The sequence below is a fragment of the Hypomesus transpacificus genome, chromosome 19 (assembly GCF_021917145.1).
Source record: "Hypomesus transpacificus isolate Combined female chromosome 19, fHypTra1, whole genome shotgun sequence".
NCBI lineage: Eukaryota > Metazoa > Chordata > Actinopteri > Osmeriformes > Osmeridae > Hypomesus > Hypomesus transpacificus.
This window is the reverse complement of record NC_061078.1, coordinates 10522604-10546109: the sequence shown is the minus strand read 5'-3', so window position 1 is coordinate 10546109 and position 23506 is coordinate 10522604. Positions and strand designations below refer to the sequence as shown.

General features: G+C 46.5%; 2 protein-coding genes across 6 annotated transcripts in view; both read left to right on the top strand.

Annotated features, from left to right (window-relative positions):
- Positions 1-303: 303 nt before the first annotated feature.
- On the top strand, positions 304-9481 carry cers3a (ceramide synthase 3a). Of its 4 annotated transcripts, none has more exons than XM_047042403.1 (11): positions 304-463; positions 2557-2744; positions 3221-3335; positions 3971-4089; positions 4192-4249; positions 4575-4625; positions 5300-5392; positions 5616-5735; positions 5997-6103; positions 6714-6867; positions 7882-9481. In XM_047042403.1, exons 2-11 carry the CDS (start codon positions 2572-2574, stop codon positions 8068-8070), a joined length of 1179 nt encoding a protein of 392 aa, XP_046898359.1. In that variant the 5' UTR covers positions 304-463; positions 2557-2571; the 3' UTR covers positions 8071-9481. The 4 variants fall into 4 exon arrangements, with proteins under 4 accessions (XP_046898359.1, XP_046898358.1, XP_046898356.1 ...); XM_047042402.1 differs by having other exon boundaries at positions 306-514; positions 5607-5735; XM_047042400.1 differs by having other exon boundaries at positions 307-463; positions 5607-5735.
- A 1844-nt stretch (positions 9482-11325) lies between these two features.
- The window catches only part of adamts17 (ADAM metallopeptidase with thrombospondin type 1 motif, 17), a 45913-nt gene continuing 33732 nt past the window's right edge, over positions 11326-23506 (top strand). For both annotated transcript variants that reach the window (XM_047041559.1, XM_047041560.1), the window contains exons 1-6: positions 11326-11509; positions 11937-12307; positions 15027-15255; positions 21098-21270; positions 22151-22234; positions 22879-23036. In XM_047041559.1, coding sequence (XP_046897515.1) covers positions 11437-11509; positions 11937-12307; positions 15027-15255; positions 21098-21270; positions 22151-22234; positions 22879-23036 — 1088 coding nt within the window. In that variant the 5' untranslated portion in view covers positions 11326-11436. The remainder of the gene's footprint in view (positions 11510-11936; positions 12308-15026; positions 15256-21097; positions 21271-22150; positions 22235-22878; positions 23037-23506) is intronic.

Here is a 23506-nt window from a genome sequence, read left to right as displayed (position 1 = left end):
CATCACATCCCTGCCTCTTTGAAGCTCATTCTGTAAGCCATCAGCATGGAACATTGTTCCTGACCTCTGTCTTATCTCCACTCCTAGCTCCTAACTGACCATAATAATATTCTCTATGTTACTAAATGTAAGAATTGTCTGTCTGTAGAATTAGAAGCTCAATCCAAACAAGCTGGTAAACATGCCCTGAGGGCACCCCTGGCTGTGTGTCTGTGTTGAATGTGAGAGTGTGTCATGGCACTCAACTAGCCTACCTCCCTACCTGCTAACCTGGAGGGAAAAAAACTGCCGGGCAATTGTCCCTGACTGGGTGTGACCATAAAGCATGTGAAACAAAGGGAGAGTGCCTGCTTGCTTTGTCTGCCTGCCTGCTTGCTGCCTGGCTCTTCAACTGGAGAGGGATAGAAGGCTTCTGTCAGGCTTTGTCGTTTCCCACAGTAAACACAGGACTAGCAGCAACCAGGTGAGACCGGCTCTTATCTGCTCTCTCTTTTGCAGCGCCAACAGAGGGAAGGTACAGTTATGTTTTATATGACCTTGGACCTATAGTAACGATTTTTGTGTTCGCTTTTTTCGTCTGATAGGTGAGGACAAATTGGGATCTCTTGATTGTATACCTGTTCCAGTTAACTTAGAGTACTTTAAGATAACATTCATTTGGTTGCGATCTGAGTTGTTCGAGGGTGAAGTGAGCTCCTACAGGTATGTGCCTGGTCATACATGAGTGAGCTGAGCTGAATGAAGGCTCTGTTCTGCTAGCAGGTCGATGTACAGGACCTCCACTAGCTGGGCGCTTCAGCTATCCGCAAACAACTCTGTTTTCCGACCAATTTTATTGTTCTGTAACTGGCTTAGATTCATAGTTATAAGCATCTCAGGCACTTCTGCCGTCCAGCCGTTATGAAGTCATGAGCCTTTAAAATGAGTAATTACATCTATGTCTTCTTGAGCCAATTTTCTAGTTTTAAATGTTTCTCTATAAAACTCTCACCAAGAGCCCGATTAGACTCAAATTATGAAATACTCTACCAGATTTCCCCACCAATGTTGACAATATATATTTTACGTATTCCTATCTATTTGAATGTATTAATTATTTTTTATGAAGATTTAGCTTTAATCCTTAACCCATATAACTGCCAACTGGGCACTTACTGTTTGTGTGATCCAGGCATGTTTGTGGGAATGGTAAGACCCTGAAAAAGAAAAGTGCCTGTGTTATTTGAAATGGATAGACAGATATTTTAGAAAGGAGAGACAAAAGTCTAAGGATTTTAAACAGTGCATTGTGATGTGCATCTCTCTGCATCATACAACATTACACAGTCTGAGGTGGGTTTGTTATCTGGACTTCAAGATGATCGTTCTGGTCAGGTGGTGTGTTCTGGTGTACAGGCAAATACGCCAAGTCACATGTTAATTACTCAGGGACATAGGGAAGGTGACATATGCAGTGATGTCATAATTGTCCCAGTACAACAGGGGCCAGAATGCCCCCCTCCGTCCTCCCAAACACACACACACGTGGGGCGCCAGTCAACAACAAAACCTACATGCGTCCAAGTGATCCTCCTATTTTTGACATGAGAAGGTGTTGTGCTGTGTCTAGAGGGATGTGTGGTGCACAAGTCATTTCTCCGCTCTGCGGCTACATGGCTTTCTTAGTATTCCAGATGCGTCCAACTTGCAGCACATTCAATGACACGTCACGTGAACTACCAAAGCGAGTCTGGACCGTCCACAAAAGTACAGTGTTCTCTGGGTTGATGAGGTCATAGTGGGATTTACTGTCCCATCATACAGTGGTAGAGTCTCTTACTATAAGGGAGTTCCAGGTTGAGTTAGTCTCTGACTAAAGATAACCTCTACTTGCTCCACTAATCACTGTTCCCATGATCACATCACCCTGAATCTTCCTTTGTTTCCTGGGGGCACCAAACATATCTGTTGAGGGTAGGAGCTCTTAGGAGAGGGGGTTTCAGGGGCTCCTATTGTCATCATGTTTAGGTTCTTGGGAGGTGGAATCTAACCGGGGTTGAGAGTCAGCAGATTCAGCCTGAGGCTCTGGAGGGCCCCCATGGAGGTCTGTTGACTGTTGCTACGTCAGTGTTTCATCTTCCAACACTCACAAACCAGTCAACAAGATTGCTGCTGCTGTGGCACTTGGAGTGGTTCTGTGATGTAACCTGTGATGAACTCTTGCATTATTGAAAACCTGTTGTTATTAAAGTTTTTTTTCTGTCCCAGGATTGTTTTGCTAAGATGCAGGTTTTATTGATTGTCTGCCAGTGGTGTTCTCTGGTGACGTTTTGTGTGCGTAGAAGGCGAGAGATCTTGTGAAAGGGGCGAGAAATGCTTTGTCAATATTTGTTGTGGAAATAAAGAGTGGGTCACCCTATGCAATTTTGTATATGACCAATCGCAATGAAGATAAGACAGTACAGTCATATTGCCCAATGGTGAGGCCTTAATAACGTTTGTTCAGTAGTTTGGAAATCTTTATGATCCAGCGAGAATGTTTCTTGAGCAGCTTGCTCCTCCTCACATGTGACACAGGGACCCTGCAGTGCCATGATTGACACTCTGTATCAGTGGTTCTGGTGGGACCGGATCTGGTTGCCGGTCAACTTGACATGGGCCGACCTTGAAGACAGAGAGGGGCGTGTCTATGCCAGAGCCTCACACCTGTACGTCACAGTGCCCTACGCCATAGTCTTCCTACTCATTAGATACCTGTTTGAAAGGTAAGGTGAGCTTCTTATACACACACACACACTGCACTTTGGAAGGTTTAGCTAATAACACACACAGTCATGCTATTTGTCAGACAGAAAGGTGACTTTAAAATTCCCATTCTGTGGCCAGCATCACTTGGCAGGATCACTGTGCCACATGCTTCAGGAAGGGTTGTTTCATAGTTCACTGATTCCCAAAGTTTACTGCGAAGCACCTTCCTTAAAGTGGTTTTGTGACCTATCCAGTAAAACATTTTCCACTGAGGAAATATTACTTTGCCCAGGCCAGAGAGACGAGGCATTTTAATGTTCGGTATAAATGTACCAGGTGACATGTCCTTTGTCTACATGGCCATTGTTTGTGTTTGTAGGCTGTTGGAGGGAAGCAGATCTCCAGTTACAATCTCGCCTGCTTGGTTGCACCGGGCGAGGATGTGTATCTTTATGAACCAGTTCTCACTGGTACAGTGTGTTCTTACTTCCAGGTTGATAGCAACACCGCTAGCAGCCTCAGTGGGGATCAGAGAGAAAGTCAGGCTGAGAGTGGAAAACCCCATCCTGGAGCTCTGCTACATCTCTCACTCCAGAAACCCTACACAGGTACACCCTTAGCCAAACTCCTAATCCTGGACAGACCCTAGCCCCAACCCTAACTTCACACCCTGGATAGGTAAACCCTAACCCCGGTTTACGGTTTCCTCGCCCTGTGTTTTGAAAGTGTGTGCGTACCAGCTCATCCGTCTGCCCGAGTGGGGTGCGGTGTGTGTGAGTGGAGGTCACACCATCAAAAACCAAGTCGAAGGTTTTAGATGGGATAACTGATGCTTAAAGGTCGTTCAGATGACACACGCACACACAAGTGCAGGGAGTGGAGACATTGAGAAACACACGCGCATGCAGGAATGTCTGCCAAACAAATTGGGTCTCTACATTTTCCCATCCACACTGTCCTTCCTCCATGGAGGAGAGCGATCTGTTCTGTTCTATGATTTTGTATTGGGGTTCTTTGTTCCATGTGAGCATGGGGGGAGAACATGCAACATCCACACAAAAAGGCTCGGAAGGCAGCTCACCAAATCTCTGTTAAGAGATTATCTGTTTCCCTGCCTACAATTGTTGCACTGAGAAAATTAGAAAATTGATCATAATTTGTGCTTCTGAGGACATTAAAAAGTGCAGTAATAAGTAGCTCTTTGTGCGTGTGTTGCTCATGGTGTTGATGGTGTTTCTCCCAGGCAGACATTGATGGGCTGTCTAAGAAAAGTGGCTGGTCAGTCAGGCAGGTGGAACGCTGGTTCAGAAGGAGACGCAACCAGGACCGACCTGGAGTGCTCAAGAAGTTCAGAGAAGCCAGGTGAGTTTTTGTATCATGATCAAATGTGTGTGTTTGTTAGTTTGTGTTAGACAGAGAATATCATGACCTCATTCAATAGTGACCCCTGCCTGTTTGTTGCAGTTGGAGGTTGGTCTTCTATCTGTTTGCATTCATTGGAGGAATAGCAGCCCTTCATGATGTGAGTACACTGTTTCTTTTGGTCAGATTGGTTTGGTACTGTTTGTGAGTTTAAACAGTTTGAAGCATTTCTCCACATGCAAATACAGGACATAGAATTTATACATTGACTGTCTCAAAGTCTGAGCCAGGCCGAATTTATCAGAACAGAACATTACTCATAGTCCTCCCTCTTAGGAGCCAGCAGGAAAGAGTAGGGGAGTGCAGAAGAGGATAGAGGAATTTAAGTTTAACCAAATATGAGCAATTGTAGGTGGAATTAATCTGTGATGACTTTCTGTGAAAATGCTGGTTGTTTTATGCTTTTGTGTCTTATGTCTCTCCAGAAAGAGTGGTTTTATGATACACGTAAAGTATGGACTGGTTTTCCACAGCAGGTGTGTATGGATTTGAGTGTTTTCTCCAACACCTACCACACTGCATTTGCCCTCGTCACGTGTCATCAAGACCCAGTAAAAATATAAACACAACACATAACTTTTAACGGTCTTCACTAACATTTTCACGCAATATCCACATTTACAACATTGCATAAAACTGTCGATAATCCTCATCTCAGGTCCAGTACAGGTCCTTATTTAGAAGTAAGTCAGTTTTTGTTCGTTTTATGAGGGGAAGAATGCATGTGTTGAGCTGATCCATGTTGATACTTGCTTGGTGCCAGGTCCTAATCAAAGAATGATGTCAGTCTCACTGGAACACTGCTGGTATGATTAGGCTACAGTATGTTCAGCCTCAGGACCAACTAGGCTGGGGTTTTGAGTTAAATACAGGAGAGAGAGCGACAAACACACATGCACAGACATACAGCAGTCACCCCCTCCAGTGAGCAGCTCTCTGACTAAGGAAAGAGCCTGGGGATACTTGTCTTTGTGTTGAATCTTTTTTGTGTGCTGAATGACTGAGATTATCTCATGAAAATGTGGGGTCTTGTTACCTCTCCTTTCGCTCTTTATTTCTTTCTTTCTTGCTTTCCTTTCTCTCTCTCTCTCTCTCTCTCTTCCTCTCTTTCTTTTTTTCTCTGTCCACCCTCCCCTCTCCCTCTCTTCAGTCCATGTTGGAGTCTCAGTACTGGTATTACATCCTGGAGCTGAGCTTCTATGGGTCTCTCCTCTTCAGCGTCACCGTGGATGTGAAAAGGAAGGTGGGTTTCAGGTGACAGATCCCCTCCCTGGAGCCCGGGGGCCTGAGCCTCTTTAGTTCAGACAGTCACCAGGTGCAAACACACCAGCTTCATGGTCTCCTCTCATTCTCCAACGCTGGACATTGACTGAGTTGATCAACTTTGGCATATTTTGAAAGGCTGCTGTTCTGACACAAAATAGTGCCACCCTTGCTAAAAAAAAGTTTCTTTTAAGGACTTCAAGGAACAAATTATTCACCATGTCACCACCCTGGTCCTACTCTCCTTCTCCTGGTGTGCCAATTACATCCGCATAGGAACTCTGGTCATGCTCGTCCACGACGCCTCTGATATCCTGCTGGAGGTAGGGATGTGGCTAGGTATAGACCTTCCACTCAGAGGAAAGGAAGTCCACAGGCAGCACTGTAGTACTGTCATGTAAACAATGAGTGAAAAGCCAGAAGTGATTAGAGACAGTCACTTCACACAGCATTTGACGATGCAGTTAAAGTACAATCCAGATGTAACCAAATGAGAGCAGCTTGATAGTGAGACTGCTGACTGTGCAGTTGGATAATGGGCGACTAACTAGTGTATGTTTTGATTTGATTGTTGTGTATTACAGTCTGCCAAGTTGTTTAACTACGCTAAATGGGAAACAACCTGCAACACTCTCTTTGTTGTGTTTACGGTTGTGTTCATGGTTACACGACTCGTCATTTTCCCATTCTGGTAAGCCAACTGACAGCGTGTGTGTGCACGTGCAAGCGTGTGTGTGTGAAGTGCGTGATGTGTGTTTACCTGTTTGTTATTTTGTTATACAGATCTTTAGAATTTAGAGTCATGAATACCAAATCAATACATCATGAGTGCATTGTGATACAAATCTCAATATTTGTTGAGAAATGTTTGCCCAGCCTCTCCTTAGAGGAACAAATACGATGGATCTCATTCTCCGAACACAAGCATTAGTCACCTTGGCCATTGTCAGGTTATTGTTTTCTGCAGAGAAAGCCTACACACATCTATGGCACTGTTATGACAGCTTTAACAATTTGACAATCCATTAAACCAAACCTGCTAAAATAGATTATCAAAACAACATCTCTTTTTAATTAGCATAGGTAGAGCATCAAGTCCCATGACTTGGTTATGAAACACAATGGACATTGAATAATAGAACAATACATTATTTTCTCACTCAAGAAGTTCATTTGGGGATGGTGATTTTGTGTGTGGGTATGTCATTTTTTCTGTTTTGTGATGTAATCTTTGTGCATCGTGGTCTAGTTTCGTATTTGGGGATGTGCCGTAGTTCTAATGTGTTGTGTCTCGGTTGCAGGCTAATCCACTGCACTTGGGTGTACCCTCTTGAACACTATGATGCGTTCTTTGCCTACTATTTCTTCAATGCGATGCTGGTGATCCTCCTCTTCCTGCACATCTTCTGGGCCTACCTCATCCTACGTATGGTCAAGAAGTTCCTCTTTGGCAACGTAAGTGTTGCCCATCACCGCTGCTAGCAGTGACGTGGTTAGTTCTGTCCAGAGGAATGAAGCACATGAGCTTTGCGGGTCAGAGTGTCTTGGTGAATAAGGCAGGGCACAGAACAAGCACAGGAGTGGGTTGTCTCATGCTTTTATCATCTTCTGATACCAGTTTATTTTCATGGGGGATTGGAACTCCAGAGTACCACAAGGTTTGTGAGAAGCCATTCACAGGTGTCTCTTTCATGTTCATCTGTCTCTGATCTTCAAACAGCTAGCGTAGACTCCAGGAACAGTGCATCATGGAACACAGGTCCTGTTTCCCAGCAACCCTGCGGCCTGAGAGAACCCTGCTGCCTCCACACTGCTCCTCCTGCTGACAGCAGTGTGACCTTGTGTCCAGTCTAAGCCCCTGTACCCATGTGCCATTGTCTGGCCTCTCCCGTAGTAGTGTTGTGTTTCTGCGTTTGTGTGCCGGTGTTGGCCCGGTACCCCAGCCCTGTCAGAAACAGAGTGCCAGGGACGGATGGGGACCAGACATAATCACTGTGCTGAACAAGCACACAGCCAGCAGCAGTTGCTACAGAGGCCTAATTATTAGTGATTAGCAGTTGTTGTAGCTACCAGAATAGTGTTTCAGAGCAGAACATTGTGTTTTCAGAGCTGTGTGATTTAGGAGAGGGTAATCCTCCTGAGCCTCCCACTCCAGCTGATCCTAGGATAGTGACAATGTGGGCTGGGGTTGCATTGCTGGAAACACTATTGTTAGGCTCAGGTTTCACCTGGGCTTTGGGGTGAGTGGCAAGTTGTTTTTCAAGTTTATGTGGGATGGAGCAAGACACCCTAGGTAGAATGGAGTAGATGTGGCCGAACACTTTTACAGTTTCATTGTCCTTTGGGGTTTTGTCTGTGCTGAATTGCTTGTTTGATTGGACACAAATTCTCTGTGAATAATTCAAACATTATAATTTATGCAACTAAATATGTGTTGGTTTTAATTCTCAACTCATTCTTCTTTCACAGTTAACCGGAGATGTGAGAAGTGAAAACGAGGAGGAGGAGGATGAAAATGGGAGCATTTCTACAGAGGAAGAAGAGAGACACCACAGAACAGGCAACGGTGTGGGCAGGGCCACCAAGGAGGGAACCAATGGATGCTCTGGACGCTTATCCATGTCTGAAAACATCTGTCAGTCAAAGACTGTGTACTAACCAGAAACTCATCCTCACTGGTTGAGTCCTGCACACAAAACATGGTGCGGAGGGAAGGGAGGGGTGATGATGTGAGTAATCGGACAATGTTAAACAGATCCTGTCCCATCTAGACAAAAAAAAAAGTATTTCTCCAGTACATGGAGTGTGACCTAGTCCAACAAAAATGGCTCTGTCCGTCAGAGCGTCCATACATGGAGCAGTGCACGTAGAGGCTGACCTTACTGTGTTCTATTCAACTCCAAACGATGACATGCTCTTCTGTTTGAGGAGAGCAGTGTTGTTGATGGCACAGCTTCCCATGTAGGCCCTTCAGAAAGATAAACACCCCGAGAGTGGAACTGGGCAACCAAACACACAGCCCCGTGTTTGCTATCGTCATCATATGTAATTGGTTCCGTATTGTTTCAGAAACACAGAGTGAGCACATCATATTAGTCTGCCCGGGCCCCTGTGTCTCAGCCCCTTGTCGATCAAGACCTGCTGGGGTTTATGGGCTGCGTTCGCTTGCGGCATGTTTTATCTCAACCTGTGCTGGGGTTGTTTATGGTTAAAGAGAGATGAATGGGGCCTGATATCACTTGTGACTCCTCCAGATAAGATGGTCGTATCTCTCTGCTTGTCCTCTCTGACCACAGTAAAGCGCTGCTGAACTCAGCCACTTATAGCCCGTACTATTAGGTCTTACTTCTTAACTGTGTTGGCTAGCACCAAGCATAACTACAATGTACTATTGTAGTTGGGGTAGTTGGGTTATTGGGGGTAAGATGGCTAAGTGGTTAGGAAATCGGGCAATTAATCAGAAGGTTGCTGGTTCGATTCCTGGCCGTGCCAAATGACGTTGTGTCCTTGGGCAAGGCACTACTTGCTTCGGGGGGAATGTCCCTGAATGTCCCTGTAATCTGTAAGTCGCTCTGGATAAGAGTCTGCTAAATGACTACTTGTACTATGCTGTGCCATTTTATACCTTCTCATACATACTGTACAGTGAACACCTGTATCATTTCATTGTACAGTACAGCATATGGTACATTCTGAACAAATTGTGTTTTTTGACCCACAGCCATAATTGAGGTCTGAATTATATTTATTTTGTATTGAAGTATTTTATGGATTCACAGGAGAGTGTAAAGCAGACTTATGAAGAAACATTTCTGCAGCATTTAGAAAAATCTTTTTTGAATGAGGCATGACAGAATGATTCCGAAGTCCCAAATATTGATTCAAATGTTCTCAAATATTGTATTGTTTTATGTAGGATATTTTATATGCCAATGATGGATCAAACATCCATTTTGCAAGTCTGGGTTGTTTTATAATTTTCAAAAAGAAAAGGTAAGACTGACAGTGGAGATTCCACTACAACTGTCTGTAATCTCATATGCCAATAAAATCATTTTATTGGCTGACAGTTTGACTTCCAGTTTACTGTGGTTTTATTTTACACTATTCCTACTGTATATCACTGTGACAATCACCTAGCTTGGTTCCTATCCTGTCGTACCCCAACAGGCCTCTGGGGGGAGTACATCACCACAGTCCTCAACTTGAACTGAGCAGGATCACACGTGTTTTGCAGCCTCTGCACATGAATGCCATCTGCATTTCAAGACCAGTCATCTTCTGACTCTCTGTGAAGGTCTAATGGAGATCTGTCAGGGTGGGTAAACTCTTGTTTTAAAAGAATTACCTCGAGATCAATTCTATTGGAACAGATTGCAAGTCTCCATCCTAGTGGCTTTTCTCTTTATCTGCAGGGGAGGCAAATATTGGCTCCTCTAATCATGAGATAGACCAATCCAAGCCCTCAAACCTGAATTCATCCTTTGAACATACACAGAATCACATTCACACTCACACAGACAACCAGGTATAGCCTGTTCAGCAGTCATTCAAGGACTAAGCTAGGCTATGTTTCTGTGCTGTGCTAGTATACACAGTCTGTGCATGCTGTACATGGCTTTATTGATTCGTAGTATAATCCTCAATGTTTCAGGTTCAAATGTTATGGAATGCTTTGTTTCCACTAATACTTTCTATGCAGCAGTACTGCTTTGTTCAAAGGTCACAGTGGATGTTTGCCTTGTAAATACATGTACCAACAATGAACTTACCCATAATATATATCAAGCACACATCACACATATCACACACGCGTGCACACACACAAACAAACTATTCAATTCCTTTTCTTGAGCCTGTTTTCTGCTGGCATGAACATAAGTCTACAAAAGTGCCAACACTGAGCTTGTGTCAGGTCACTGCTGTTAGGTGAAAGCCTCTTCTATTGGCTGATCGTATTTGTTTTTGATTGATGCTCCAGCACGTGGCCCTCAGCCGACCTAGCGGGTTTGTTGAACAGAGACAGCAGTATTTATGTTCCAGTGTGGCCGCTCTGGGCTGGGCCGCCTCATTGTAAATGAGTCCATCCTTATTGGGTAGCTGCGTCTGTAGCTGATACAGTGGCTGCCTGGTCCTCTAGATGCAGAGGATAAGTGATGGTCTGCTCTGCTCACCGGCCATGACTATCATCTATAACACCACCCCGCAGGAGAAGAATACCCCTGCTATACACTATGATCTGGGGCTATGGCGGTGGAAATGCACCCGCGGTTGGAAAAATCTTCACAACTTATCTAACCACGGCACATTGCTCAAGGCCAAACCATTTGGTTTGGAATCTATACGCTAATTGAAACCTATTGTCTTTCCATTTGCAATTAGGAGTTGATGAGAACTTTTAACAGACCATTAGCTTTAAGCTCAAGCTATGTGATCATGTACACTATTAGGCCTACAGTATTCTAAGTATTTTTCCTTGGTTAACTTAGTTTATTTATACTTCAGTGTATCAATTGAAGCGTTACACACTATAACCCTAAACAGTCCGGTCCACCAGTGTAATAAAACGTATAATGATACATAGCGGTCCTGGGCACAGAAGCTGGATCTCTTGCGCGAATCAAGTAGCACAGACCCTGTATGCAGCAAACATGTTTATTATGTAACAAAAATGTTTATTAACAATTAGCCTCCTGATAAACATTTCAGCACCCAACTAGCACCACTAATGACCCGCAGTAGTGTCCCTCTTTACTGAAACCACGTGTAGGGTTTCAGCCCCCAACAGCAAAAGGAGGCTTTGACGACCAATCACGTATGAGATATTTATTAATCCAAAACTGCCTCACCCAATCCAGTGTCTGCATGGGCAGCTGGAAAGAACAGTAGGCGTGTCTACAGCTTCAAACTCACTTTGCTTGAAGTCCAGATACTTAAGTTGACTAACTTTAGAGAACTTCACAGCAGTCCGGGTAGGCTTTGCACGCGCTTACAGTCTTCACAGATAGCCAGATAGTCTTGATCATGCACGATAGCCATGCTGCCCAGCTTCTCTTGTTCCTGTCTCTGCTCTGCATCGGACTGACTGCGATCTCTGGTGAGTACTACCCGACTTTGTAACACAGGCGTTATAACGCTTTGCATTTTGTGATTGTGTAGCGGCGTTTACGTCACAACCACTCATTTAATAACTTTATATTGAAGTCACTTTTTACTTCGTCCTCTTTATTCAGTTTTTGCTGCATTTAGTAAATTAGTTGTGAATGGCGTTTGAATCTTATAAATTCAGTAATGAGTTTCACACAACTCTTAAATGTTTACTCCACTGAGACTTCATTCAGGATAATGACTTACTGCCAGATGATCTGTGGTGATGTAGCGCAATCCTCTCATTAAGGCCACAAAGGATGTCGGTAGGCGTCTGGTTGGTTTCACATTAATTGAAAGGGCACACTTTTAATGAACTGTAGAAATAAATACGCTCAACCGTAACACATTTAACCCCTTCCTCCCATTCCACGCAGCTCACTCTGGGTTGGAGACAGAGGTGGTAATCCCCGTAGCTCTATTTGGAGAGGACTCTCACCTGTTGAGCGACTCGTCTTGGCGCAGCCCGCGTCGCCGAGGCCAGCGGTCTGCCTCTGCTGACCTCGCCGGAGGACCCCAGAGCGGAAGGGACGACTTATTCCTCTCCCTGCCTGCTTTTGGAAGAGACCTGTACCTACACCTAAGGAGGGATGACTCCTTCCTGTCAGATAACTTTGTTGTAGAACAGAGGCACAGTGGAAAGAACACTAAACTGTCGCACCTTTCCAAGGAAAAACTATGCTTTTACTCCGGGCGGATTGTCAATCATACCGACTCTTTTGCATCACTCAACACCTGCGGTGGTCTGGTAAATTCATTTTTTCCTTCACTTGTCTCACCCCTTCACCTTGCTTCTGGGGAATGGTTGAGGACTCCACAGAGAAAATATTAATGGTGGCATTGTCCTTGGTTCCTACTGCTCAGATGCCCTCCTGCAGACCAGTCAACACCATCCAGTATAGAAAACATACACAATTAGCCTAATTAAGTCCCCATTGACATAATTGTTTGTGAACTCTGCAGCTCTCTTATTAGTGGTATGTGTGGGTCTGAATGTGGCTCCAATCAGTAGCCTGCAGTGCAGCCTGCGCTGTGTTTGCCTTGACTGAGCTGAGAGGGCCAGTCAGCTGGAGATGAGGTCAGCTGGTTTTAGATACCCTGAAGGAGTGCCTGCCCTGCATCCAGCAAGCCTGGTGGAGTGAGTACTGGTGTTATTGTGACAAGCAGGCCAAATCTACTGATAGTACAGGCTGGAGTCCGCCATTTACCCCACCGCCCCCCCTTCACACACACACACACATACACACACACCACACACACACACACCACACACACACACGTATGCTGTGGGGCTGATTAGATGATGGGATGCCTAAACATCCCTTAACACTGTGTGTGTGTGGGGGGTCTGTCTGTGTGCCAGTGTCATCTCTCAGAGCTGGAACGGCTCTCTGTCCATTCTCTCTGACACCATGTCATCCGTCACTTCCTCACACACTGCTGAAACACACACACACACATATTAGTATTTAACTTTTGAATGCCTGCAAACATCTCACCATATGCATCCCTATCTTGTGAATCAAAGTAAAAAAGCAAAAAGTGTATCTCATGATCTGTTCCTGGGATTTATTTCATTCTGAGCTTAGCAATGCTGACATTTTGTCTGCCAAGGCCTGCATAGTAACTGGAAAATGAGGTCACGATTGTTTTAAATGTTATATTCATGTGTGTGAGCTAACTAGGTCAAGCTCGGTGACACCTTTAGCATCAGACACAGACATGTGGAAACAGTGCTAGTCCCTCAGGCCTTGCAAGAGATGGACACTGTTCTGCTGGCCTGCATGGCTGACAACACCAAGCAGCACCAGCATAGTGTGCACCAGCACGCTTCTTCTTTAAAGGCTCCGCTTTACTCTGTGGGTCAGATGTAAGTCAATACAACGTGTGTGTGTGTGTGTAGACCCTCATGTCATACAGTGGCACCTCAAGATAGTTTTATTTGTGTTCTTAAATCATTGAGTTGTTTTTGGCTCGGGTTCAGTTCAAACAAAAGGCCCCAACTAGGGAACGTTTATGTGTGTGTGTGTGTGCGTGCGTGTGTGTGTCTGTGTTAGGAAGAAAAGCAAAAGAGCAGTCTGATCCTAACTTTACCTTTCTTTTTGGTCAACCTGACAGTGCCAGCCAGGCCCCAGTGCACAATGGGTAGTGTAGGAACCTGCTGAAAGTGTCACCTGACACACATGGTCTGGAGAACTAAGGAGTGACCATGGGGTTGCCCTTTCAGTAACTTGAGATGACCTTTCACCCTGTCTGGAGGGGCTCTGTTCTGGAAGGCTGAGCCACTGACAGGTCCTCACACCCAGGGTTGGTAACACAGATAGAGTATCAGTGGAGCTGTAGAAAGCAGGTTCTCCTTGCCACACACTGGCTGTGTAGCTGCATTCCTGAGGGTTTCTGAGCTGGGAGCTGGAGGTCTGTGGATAGGCTGTAACAGACCCAGATGCTGTTCCATCTAACCCAGCATACCGTGCGCTCTTCACTTCACCATACTCACAGTGGACTCTCTGTGGAGGATGTGGACATTGTGTTGTGTTGTTCTGTATGTGGTGAGGGGAACAGCCTCCCCCCCCCCTCTCTCTGCCTGTCTGTGTCCACTCTATCTCTCTGCTTATGAACACTATCCATCCCTGTCCATCTAGTGTTTCTCTCTGTCTGTCTGTTTGTCTCTGTCTCTCCTCTCTCTTTCTTACCCTCTCACTATCAGAATAATTACTTCTTGTTAGTGTTACCGTAAATCATCATCTCGTTATGATGGAATAAAAATGTGTAGTCCCCAATACAGATGGTGGTTCCCATGGCAACTGTTGCAGGAACATGTAATGACCACTTCTGGGTTTTGGGATAGCGGTACCTTTAAGAAAGGCTGGATGTCTTGTTAATGCCATGTCAGCTCACTTTACTGGCTTGTCAGATGAACCTTTACAACACTGCCGTGATTCCTGACCACATTCTCCTGCAGCTCTCCCTTATCATCGTCCATGATTCATGCATGTAGTGTGTGTCTGTACGTGTCAAGGGAAGAAAGAGGACTCTTTATAGCCTGTCTCTCTCTCCTCCCTGTACCTTCCACCTCTCTCTGTCTCTCTATGTCTCTCTCTGTCTCTCTGTTTCTCTCTCTCTCTCTCTCTCTCTCTCTCTCTCTCTCTCTCTCTCTCTCTCTCTCTCTCTCTCTCTCTCCCTCTCTCTCTCTCTCTCTCTCTCTCTCTCTCTCTCTCTCTCTCTCTCTCTCTCTCTCCCCCTCCTCTCTCTGTAGCCTGGGGGGTGTGTGTGCAGAGGTGAATTGGAGAGGTGTTCCATCTCTCCTTGGGTATGACTTCTGTAGTTTGTAGAGGCAGGGGGGCAGGGCTTATACAGACTCTGGACCAGAGACCCGGACGGGCTATTTAGTAGATTTACTTTAATCTGAGCTGTTTTGTGTGTTGAAATAATGTTTTTCTTTCCTCCCTCTGTGTGTGTGTTTTCAGACTGGACTTGTCCACACGGGAGAAGAAAGTCTCTTCATCCAGCCTGTCAGCGTGAGTGGGGCAGCAGATTCCTTCTCTGGTTTGGAACACAAATTGGTCCGGCACCGACGCAGCACCCAGACCGCTATCTCGGACTCTGTCTTCGCCTCGGACTCTGACTTTCCCGCTGCTGCCTCTGTTGCCTCTGGCCCGTCAGACCACCAGGCAGAGTACTGTGAGATCATCCAAGGTAAGTCAGAAGTTGACAGAAGTCCTCTGAGCAACCAGGCCTGTGCCATGTGGAGCTTAAGCACCCAGAGTCCCTCTGTCCTCTCTGAGACGGAACCGGCAGTGTACACTCAATAAATTCTTGGATCGAGACTCACAGTTCTGCATGTCTCCTTTGATGTGTCTTCAGTTTGCTCCGTGCTGGAGTAGAGATCCTGAGGTAGGCAGCTGTTAGCGCATTTAATGAGCCTCTCCAGTCTGTTAGCCCCTGTTGGAACCTGCAAACCCTACTGCTAACTCTATCAGACAGTCAGGGAGAACCTCGTCCACCACTCCTACATTCATAATGTGCATACTTTCCAACCGTTGGGTGTCTCTTTGCCAAGAATATGGATTTTTTGAGGGAGAGGAATTCACATTTTTCATGGTAGCCCGGACCCTCTACAGTATCTTTCAACGGAAGCCTGTGTGTTTGGCCCGAGAGTGTTTGCCTAATTTAGAATGAGACATTCAGTAGAGTTCAACTGTAGTGTTCGACTTAGAGTTTTAAGGAATGTCGGTTGTTCAGAGCAGTATGAAAGTCGTCCCTTTATTTCAGATCTGCTGTAGCCTGATCCTCCCCTGTTGGCTTCATAGGTATAGGAAGCGCATGTTAAATATGTGCTCTAACAGAAACGTCTACCTGGAGATAAGTCCAATTAACACACTCACAAACACACACTTTTCCCATCCCCTTAAAACATTTCTTCATCAGTTTTGATATACGAAGTCTCACTGTGGGGATTGACCCCAGGATCTGTGCGTCGTCTCAAGCGATCATGCTGGTTTGGAGACAATTAAAAACCTCCAAGAAGTTTTCCTACAATGTTTCCCCTGTGCACGCTCATTAACTAGAACGGCCTGACCTTGAAAACGTGCACCCCCAAAGTTACATAACTCCTCCCAAGACCACCAGGTCTTTAGACAACCTGTATAAATAAATTCTTTCCATATGTTCATATCTGGGACGCAAGCAGTAATTGAAACCTCCTCGTCCTAAAAAAAGTGTTTTTTAAAAAAAAAGACTAAGAAACGCTTAGCTGGTAGTAATAACCTATTTGTTTTAGAACAGTCTTGTATTTGTCTGGGTATTACTATGTCTACCTGTATGTGTGTGTTTTAACAACCCAATCCTTGTCCATTCTAAATTGTGTATGTGTGTGTGTTGGGGGAGGGAGGTCTGTGTGTTGCCCACCCTCTCGTCATGTGACTACTGTTAGTCAGAGAGTGTGTTAGTGGGAGAGTGTGTTAGTGGGAGAGTGTGTTAGTGTCAGAGTGTGTTAGTGAGAGAGTGTGTTAGGGAGGGCTTACAGCTCCAGCACTGGACAGTCAAAGAGCTCCAGGTGCTTTAGCCATTCAGTGTATTTGTGTGTGTGTGTACGCTTGAGTGTGTGCTCCAACACCTGGTATCTTGGGGTGAGAGGGATGGAGCGAGGTGCCAGATTTGGAAATTCTTTCCTCTGCAATCACGTCTGCCTGCATGTGCCTGGGTCTGGGGCGTAGATGGGTCTGCCAGCTCTGCTCCACCCCCCTTCCCTCCCCCTCCTCCCTTCTCTTCTCTCCTCTCTTCTTCTCCTCAGTTAAGGGGAGCGCTGGTCGTTTCCCCTCAAACCACATGGTCCCTGGAGGCAGATACAGACTGAGACAGACCTTATATCCATTAGACTCAGCTCCACCTCCAGGAGACACACACACACACACAGACTCTCTCAAGTGTTCTTTGTACATCAGCGCAGTCTGAAAGAAACTGTGTCATATTGCATAAGAGCCTGGCGGAGAGGGAAGCAGGCGGTCTAGAGGTGACTGAGGGCAACATTTGTTTGTTTTACTTGCTCTCGCTGCTTTTCCCCCTCCTCAATAAAATGATTTGGAAAGAAGTAAGAAGCATGCATGTAGTATGTAAACATTAACATACTGTAAGTGGACTGAGTGCTGGCTAAGAATTTGAAATGTGCTGAGCTTTTAGGAAGCTTGCTGGTGTTAGGAGTTGTACAGGCATTAGGAGGTGAGGTTTCTGATGACATCAGATACCAGAGGAGTCAACTCGTTATCTTACCCTGGAGCTTTAAACCTGGATCCACTCCCTGGAGCTTTAAACCTGGATCCAATCCCTGGTGACCCGGGAGTAGGTTTCCCCGGCACACAGGATGTTCCTGAGAGGGCAGGAGGGACAAGAACCAGCCTGAACCGGCTGCAGTGGGGAGGGATGGATAGGTGGTGAGGGGTAGGGCGAGATGGAGAGGGGTGAGGAGGGATGGTTAGGGGTAATGAAGGAAGGGCGAGATAGGGCGGGGAAGGGTGAGGGGTGATGGAGGTGACCTACGCCCATCCCTTCATCCTAACAGTGAAAGGATTCTCTGGTTAATGTGCGTGGTGACGGAGAAGTCACACTCGGCGTGAGAGATAGCAGGCTGGGCTGTGGGTTTTTGGTCTGTGCTGAGAGAGAATCAGAAGAATGCTAGAACGTTCTGTCCCCCCAACACCCTCCACCTCTTCCCTGCTCGGTCCCTTAACAGACAGCGGCTATTCAGGCTGGGCTTTCAGCATTTCTGTGATTCTCAGGAATTTCAGAGATTGAGCCCAGAAAGCTCTCTCACAGGCTGGAGTATGTATGTGTATGTAAGGGTGGGGTCTGGTCTAGCATCGTCTAGTCTAGCCTGGTGGACTCTTGTCTAGTCTAAACTAGCCTGATCTTGATGGATGTGGTCTCTTGTTTGGCCCGGCATGGTCTATAGTCCAGTCTGGCCTGATCTGGTCTGTGATTACCAGATTATATAGATGTATGTTTCTCTTGAACAGATGTATGGTTTGTGCTGAGCAGCAGATAATCAGTGGTTCAGCCTCCACTCTCGCTGCTCCTGACCAGTGAACTGGGAGACGTCTTTATTGTGATTACCGTGGTGGCCTCCTGCCTCCCTGGAATGAAATTCCTGCTTTATGAATGGGAACGTGAGATGGTCACCTCGTCAGCAGGACCGAGCCGAAGGAGGTTAAACTAACACTAGGCGCTGATTCCTTTCTTCTGTCCCTCGCTCCCTTGCTCCCTCTTTCCTCCTTTCCTCCTTCCCCCGTCTTCTCACTCCATCCCTCTCTCGCTCCATCCCCTTCTCTTCCCTCCCTCTTTCTCTGAAATGTCTTCTCTCACTCCTTCCTTCCTCCTGTCTCGTCCTCCTTCTCTCCCTCCTTCTCCCCCTCTCTCACACCCTGACAAGCTGTAGCCGAAGAGCACGGATGATGGGGCTTTCTAGTCTAAAACAGGAAGTGGCAGCTGATCTCAGGTCTGTCCACCTGACCGAGGGCCCTGTCAGTTCTGTGTTATGTCTCTCTCCTGCTGTCCTCAGTCCAGATGTAGTGTCCTCTCTCTCCCCTGACTGACGAGGGAGAGAGCTTCTGGAGCCTGCTAATTACGCCCAACGTGGCTGCCTCCTCTCCCTCCCCCCTCCTCTTTAATCTGATGAGCTGGGAGGTGCGAGGAGGAGAGTCGAGAGCCCCCCGCCCCGCCACTCTTCAACATCAGAGGCCTGATAACGAGCGTGTTAGTTAGTCCGTTTGGTATTCCCTTTGGAGCGTAGCTCTGATCTGTGCCAAGTTAGAGGATGACATAACGGAAGAAAGCGTGATTGGACACTCATTAGAAACCTTGCTGATCCAATCGCGCTTTCTCTATTTGCCGTCGAATCAGCGTGGAGAACCGCCAGTCATTATCAAGATGGAGGGCATGACCGCTGGTGGGTTCTTTCGGCAGCTAAGAGACCAGAGAATAAGCACAGTATATTGCTATTGGTAGTTGATATAAACTGTTTGGCTGTGTTCTCACTGTGTGTGGCTGTGTTCTCACTGTGTGTAGCCCTGTTCCCAGAACTGCTGAGTTTGCACGGTCATTGTTCTTCTGGGATGCAGGAGTATAGTCTCCAAGCTCAAAGCTGGGTGTTTTTGTCTCAACATGACTCTGAACCTTTGTTCCTTTGAGAACAAAGACAGAAACTTGTGTTATTTCCTTCAGATGACTGATGGTTTGCCACCACAAACAGATGGCTGATCCAGCCGCTATCTTCAGGCTGAATTGCAAAACAATAAAACATCTCTCACTCTGGGTGGGACGTTTGTCACTTCAGTGACGAGTCTCTGATTGTTTCTGGAAGTTTTCCCATCAGGCTGGCTGCTGTGTGGGACGTGGGTCTGGCTGTTACTGCAGGTCTGGATCTTCACACTCCATTCAACACATTAGCACAGTGTGTTATTACAGTGTTGATATTCAGACATGTGGTGTTTGTTAGGCATCCCAGCTCTCCGGGCTCTGCGTCTCCACCTCATGTTTACAAGAACCTCACTTCCTGAGGACTCCCTGACTCTGGCCCCTCCTACCTTGTGATAGAGATAAAGAGAGAGACTATCCACGACAACATGTGGATTCTTCTGTCTGTTAGTGCCTATTCTGGATTCGGGGGAGTTCACATGTAGAAGCCACTCTGTTGTCCAGTTCTGTCGCAGGCCATTCTGTTGCTTCTCTGAGAACATCCATTTGTCCCGTTGGTACGCTCTGACTAGCCAGCCACACAGACACCAGCTGGGTCTGACAGAACAGAGCCTCCACCATATAGCGTGGCTTCCGCAGTAGTGGGCTCCAAGAGCTGGTCTACTAACCAGGACCAGATTTATGGAGGGGCCCTGGTTTGACTGAAGTCGTGGGATTGAATGTTCTTCTGAAAGCTAGACTCTCAAAGGGTTGACATACACTCAATAAACATGGTTGATAGGGCTTTTACTCTGCACCAATTGAATAAATTGAATGGATTATCTAAATGAGAGGTAACTATGGCAACAGCTGGGACCGACTAAATATGGTTTGGTTGATTGAGGAATAGAAATGTCCCAAATGTATTTGTTATTGCTACAGTTGGCTCCGAGCAATATATATTTTTCTGCTATGTTCATTAGTTATAGTTAAGGCTACTCAGAATTTCAAGAGGATGTAGCCAGTATACTTTAGCCAGAAATGTGTTTTCTTTTTGAAACCAAATATGACAGAGTATGTACCTTAATAAACAATTTTGGTTCTTTAGTTGTTTCTGTTGGCTCTGGTTTGGCATCATTTGCTACTCTCCTTTGTTATGTAATCCATGATTTTCTTTCAAATGGAAGACATTTGGAGAGAAAGGAATAAGAGAAGAAAGAGAGAGACAGGGAGAGAGAGAGAGAGAGAGAACGAGAGAGAGAAAAAAGAGAGCAGAGTGAAGCAAGGCCTGGATTCCCCTTCCATGCTGTGTGTGTGATGTAACATCAATTTAGAGCCAAGCTCAGAGAGACAGAGAGAGAGAGACACGGAGAGAGTACTGTAAACACATCCTGAGCAGCTGCTGTTCTCCTCCTCAGTGTCGAGGAGAATGATTGGTCCTTAATGAGACCTGGCTACACACACCGCAGGCTAAATTGTCCCAAATCAGATTTTTTTGCTTATGTGACTCAGATCCATCCAGATTTTTAATAACATTCTGAACCGCACAAAACACATGGAATCTGATCTTTTAAATTCTGATTTGGGCCATTTTCACATGTGGTCCTACAACGGATTCAGGCCAGAGCTTTTGCTATGTGACCTCAGACTAAACAGTCAAATCAACTTTTGTGATCAGCCAAACATTTTTTTTATACCCGAGCAATAAATCCCAATTTGGCACCAAGGCTTGCAGTGTGAATGTATGTGACCTGACTGACCATCACTGTAGATCTCTCTATCTGTCTGGTAATGAATCCGTTGGTGCCCTCTGTCTGCCTGGAAGCCCCACTCTCTCTGAATGCACTAAACTGTAACTGTCTGTGTCTAGGCAAGAGGAAGGAGAGGAGGCCCAGAGGAGGAGAGGAAGGTCGTGGGAGGAGGAATGCTATCCGCCTGGCGGGTGTGTTCACGGTGGAGACGGTGGTGGTGGCCGACTCTGACATGGTCAAGTACCACGGGGCAGAGGCGGCTCAGAGGTTCCTCCTGACTGTCATGAACATGGTGAGGCTGCACTCACTCACTCACTCACTCACTCACTCACTCACTCACACACACACGCACACACGCACACACACACACACACACACACACGCACACGCACACACACACACACGCACACACACACACACACACAGACACACACACACACAGACAGACGCTGGAGCTGAAATGGTGACAGGGGACAATCTATATCTATGTATGAGATCTGTAGATCCATATGGACTTGTGTGTGGGTAGGTGAAGGCTGCAGGCCACCCCGGGCCCTCAGTCTACCCTCTGCCACGGCGTAGCGTGGCCAGTTTGGCTGGCCAGCCTCCTAATCCACTTTGTCTTTCCTCAGTCACAGACACAGCTTGGGTGTAATCTCCTTTGAAGTCAGTTTGGAAGATGCCCTTGTGAGCTGACTGGGTTGGCAGTCATCCACTGTGTGTATGTGTGCGTGTGTAAATGCGTGTGCGTTTGCGTTTGTGTGCTGACATGTGTGTGTATGTGTGTGTCGGTGTGTGTGGTTTCTTGCCTGCACTGCTGCAGGCCTCACTGCTGTTGTCTTAACTGCATTACCAAGGCATTACCAGGTTTAGTGAGACGGAGGCAGAAGACTGGAGGGTCAGGGTTGGGAAAGAAGTTCTGTAAAACTAGCAAGAGTATGTGCATCAAAGGCTTTATGTTGAACTAGTACACAAACACGGTACAACAAAATGAGCGGAATCTTCTAGAATCTCCTGAGAGAAATCATTGGTTTCTGTATCTCTGTTTCTAAAGCAGGCAGATTACCAGACAGCCTACAGTACAGGAGGTTTGATCTGTTACTGCAAAGCTCTGCTCTGCCCGTGTCATTACCTACTATCCCTAGGCATGACTGTATCTCCCCCTTCTGCAGGTCTACAACATGTTCCACCACAGGAGTCTGGGAGTCAAGATCAACATCCGCCTCACCAAGCTGGTCCTGCTGCACACCCGCCCTGTAAGTCTGACCTCTCATTATCCCTCTGACCTTCAGCCTTTCGTAAAGTCTGCAGGTGCTTGCTCCACCCAGCACATTATTCTGCTGCTTTAGGTTTGGGGGGGGTGTGTTGGCTGGTGTCTGTGTGGGCATGCATGAGTGTGAGTGCTCCCACAAGCTTTACTGTCAATATATTTTCAGCCACCGATTTCTTACGGGGCTCTGGAGAACCAGACGAAATTGCTGTGAAGTGTTTGTGTGTGTGTGTGTGTGTGTGCATGTACAGTATGTAAGTGTGCAAATGTTTGTGTGAAGTGTGTGTGTCTCTCAGTAGATCAACTCTGATAACAGTAATAGCATGTCTGGTCCAGTCTCTCTCAATAGCCTGGCCTGTCTCTCTCTGTAATGCCCCAATAACAAGGTATTGTAGTCCCGCTCAGTCCTCTCACAGCCCTCTACTCCGGGGGTCAGGTTGGGGGAGGGGGAGGGTCTAGTCTATTTTTCAGAGGGCATCAGTGTATCTCAATAGTCATGTGTAGCTTCCTCTCCTGACCCTTGTTACTTCACAGTACAGGCTTGTCTGTTAACCTCCTCGTCATGATATGAGATGGAACAGGGAAACGACGATTCACAATCTGTGTGTGTGTGTGTGTGTGTGTGTGCAGGAGAAGCTGAAGGTGGGTCACCATGGTGAGAGGGCTCTGGAGAGCTTCTGCCACTGGCAGTACCAGGAGTATGGAGGGGCTCGTTACCTAGGCAACAACCACGTCCCCGGGGGCAGAGACGACCCCCCCCCGGTGGACACAGCAGTACTGGTGACCAGGTGAGAACCCCCGCCTCTCCACCGCCTCCTCCTCCTCTACCAACCTCCTCGTGTGACAGCTTGTACCCTCTCAGACAGATCAGAGGGGTATGATATAGGTTTGTCTCTATGGCTTAGCCATGAAGGCCTGTAATCTCCTCTCCATTCAGCAGTTTGTCAGCAAGGCAGGTTTGTAACTCCCCCCCACCCCGCCTTTCCCACCACACACACACACACACTCCTGCACTCCCAGCTAGCTTGTTCCCTGGCGCTACATGACACATTCCTAATGTTGGATTACAGGTATTATTACCTGCTGTAATTTCTGTGTGTGCGGATGGTGGGGGTGGGGGGGGTCCTTCCAGGGGGAAGGAATCCTTTTGTTTAAACTAGTACTCCTGTAGCTTGTCAGGTCCTTCCTTGTCTCCCCAAGCCCTAAGTAGGGGGGACATGAGGAGGAGGAGGAGGAGGAGGAGAGGGGGAAGAGATGA

Bases quoted from the DNA above. Each gene is read 5' to 3' on its own strand.
- cers3a (XM_047042402.1), top strand. From the start codon at position 2,572: ATGATTGACACTCTGTATCAGTGGTTCTGGTGGGACCGGATCTGGTTG. The intron at 3,336-3,970 runs GTACACCCTTAG...TGTTTCTCCCAG, and splicing joins ACTCCAGAAACCCTACACAG to GCAGACATTGATGGGCTGTC. The intron at 4,250-4,574 runs GTGAGTACACTG...ATGTCTCTCCAG, and splicing joins GAATAGCAGCCCTTCATGAT to AAAGAGTGGTTTTATGATAC.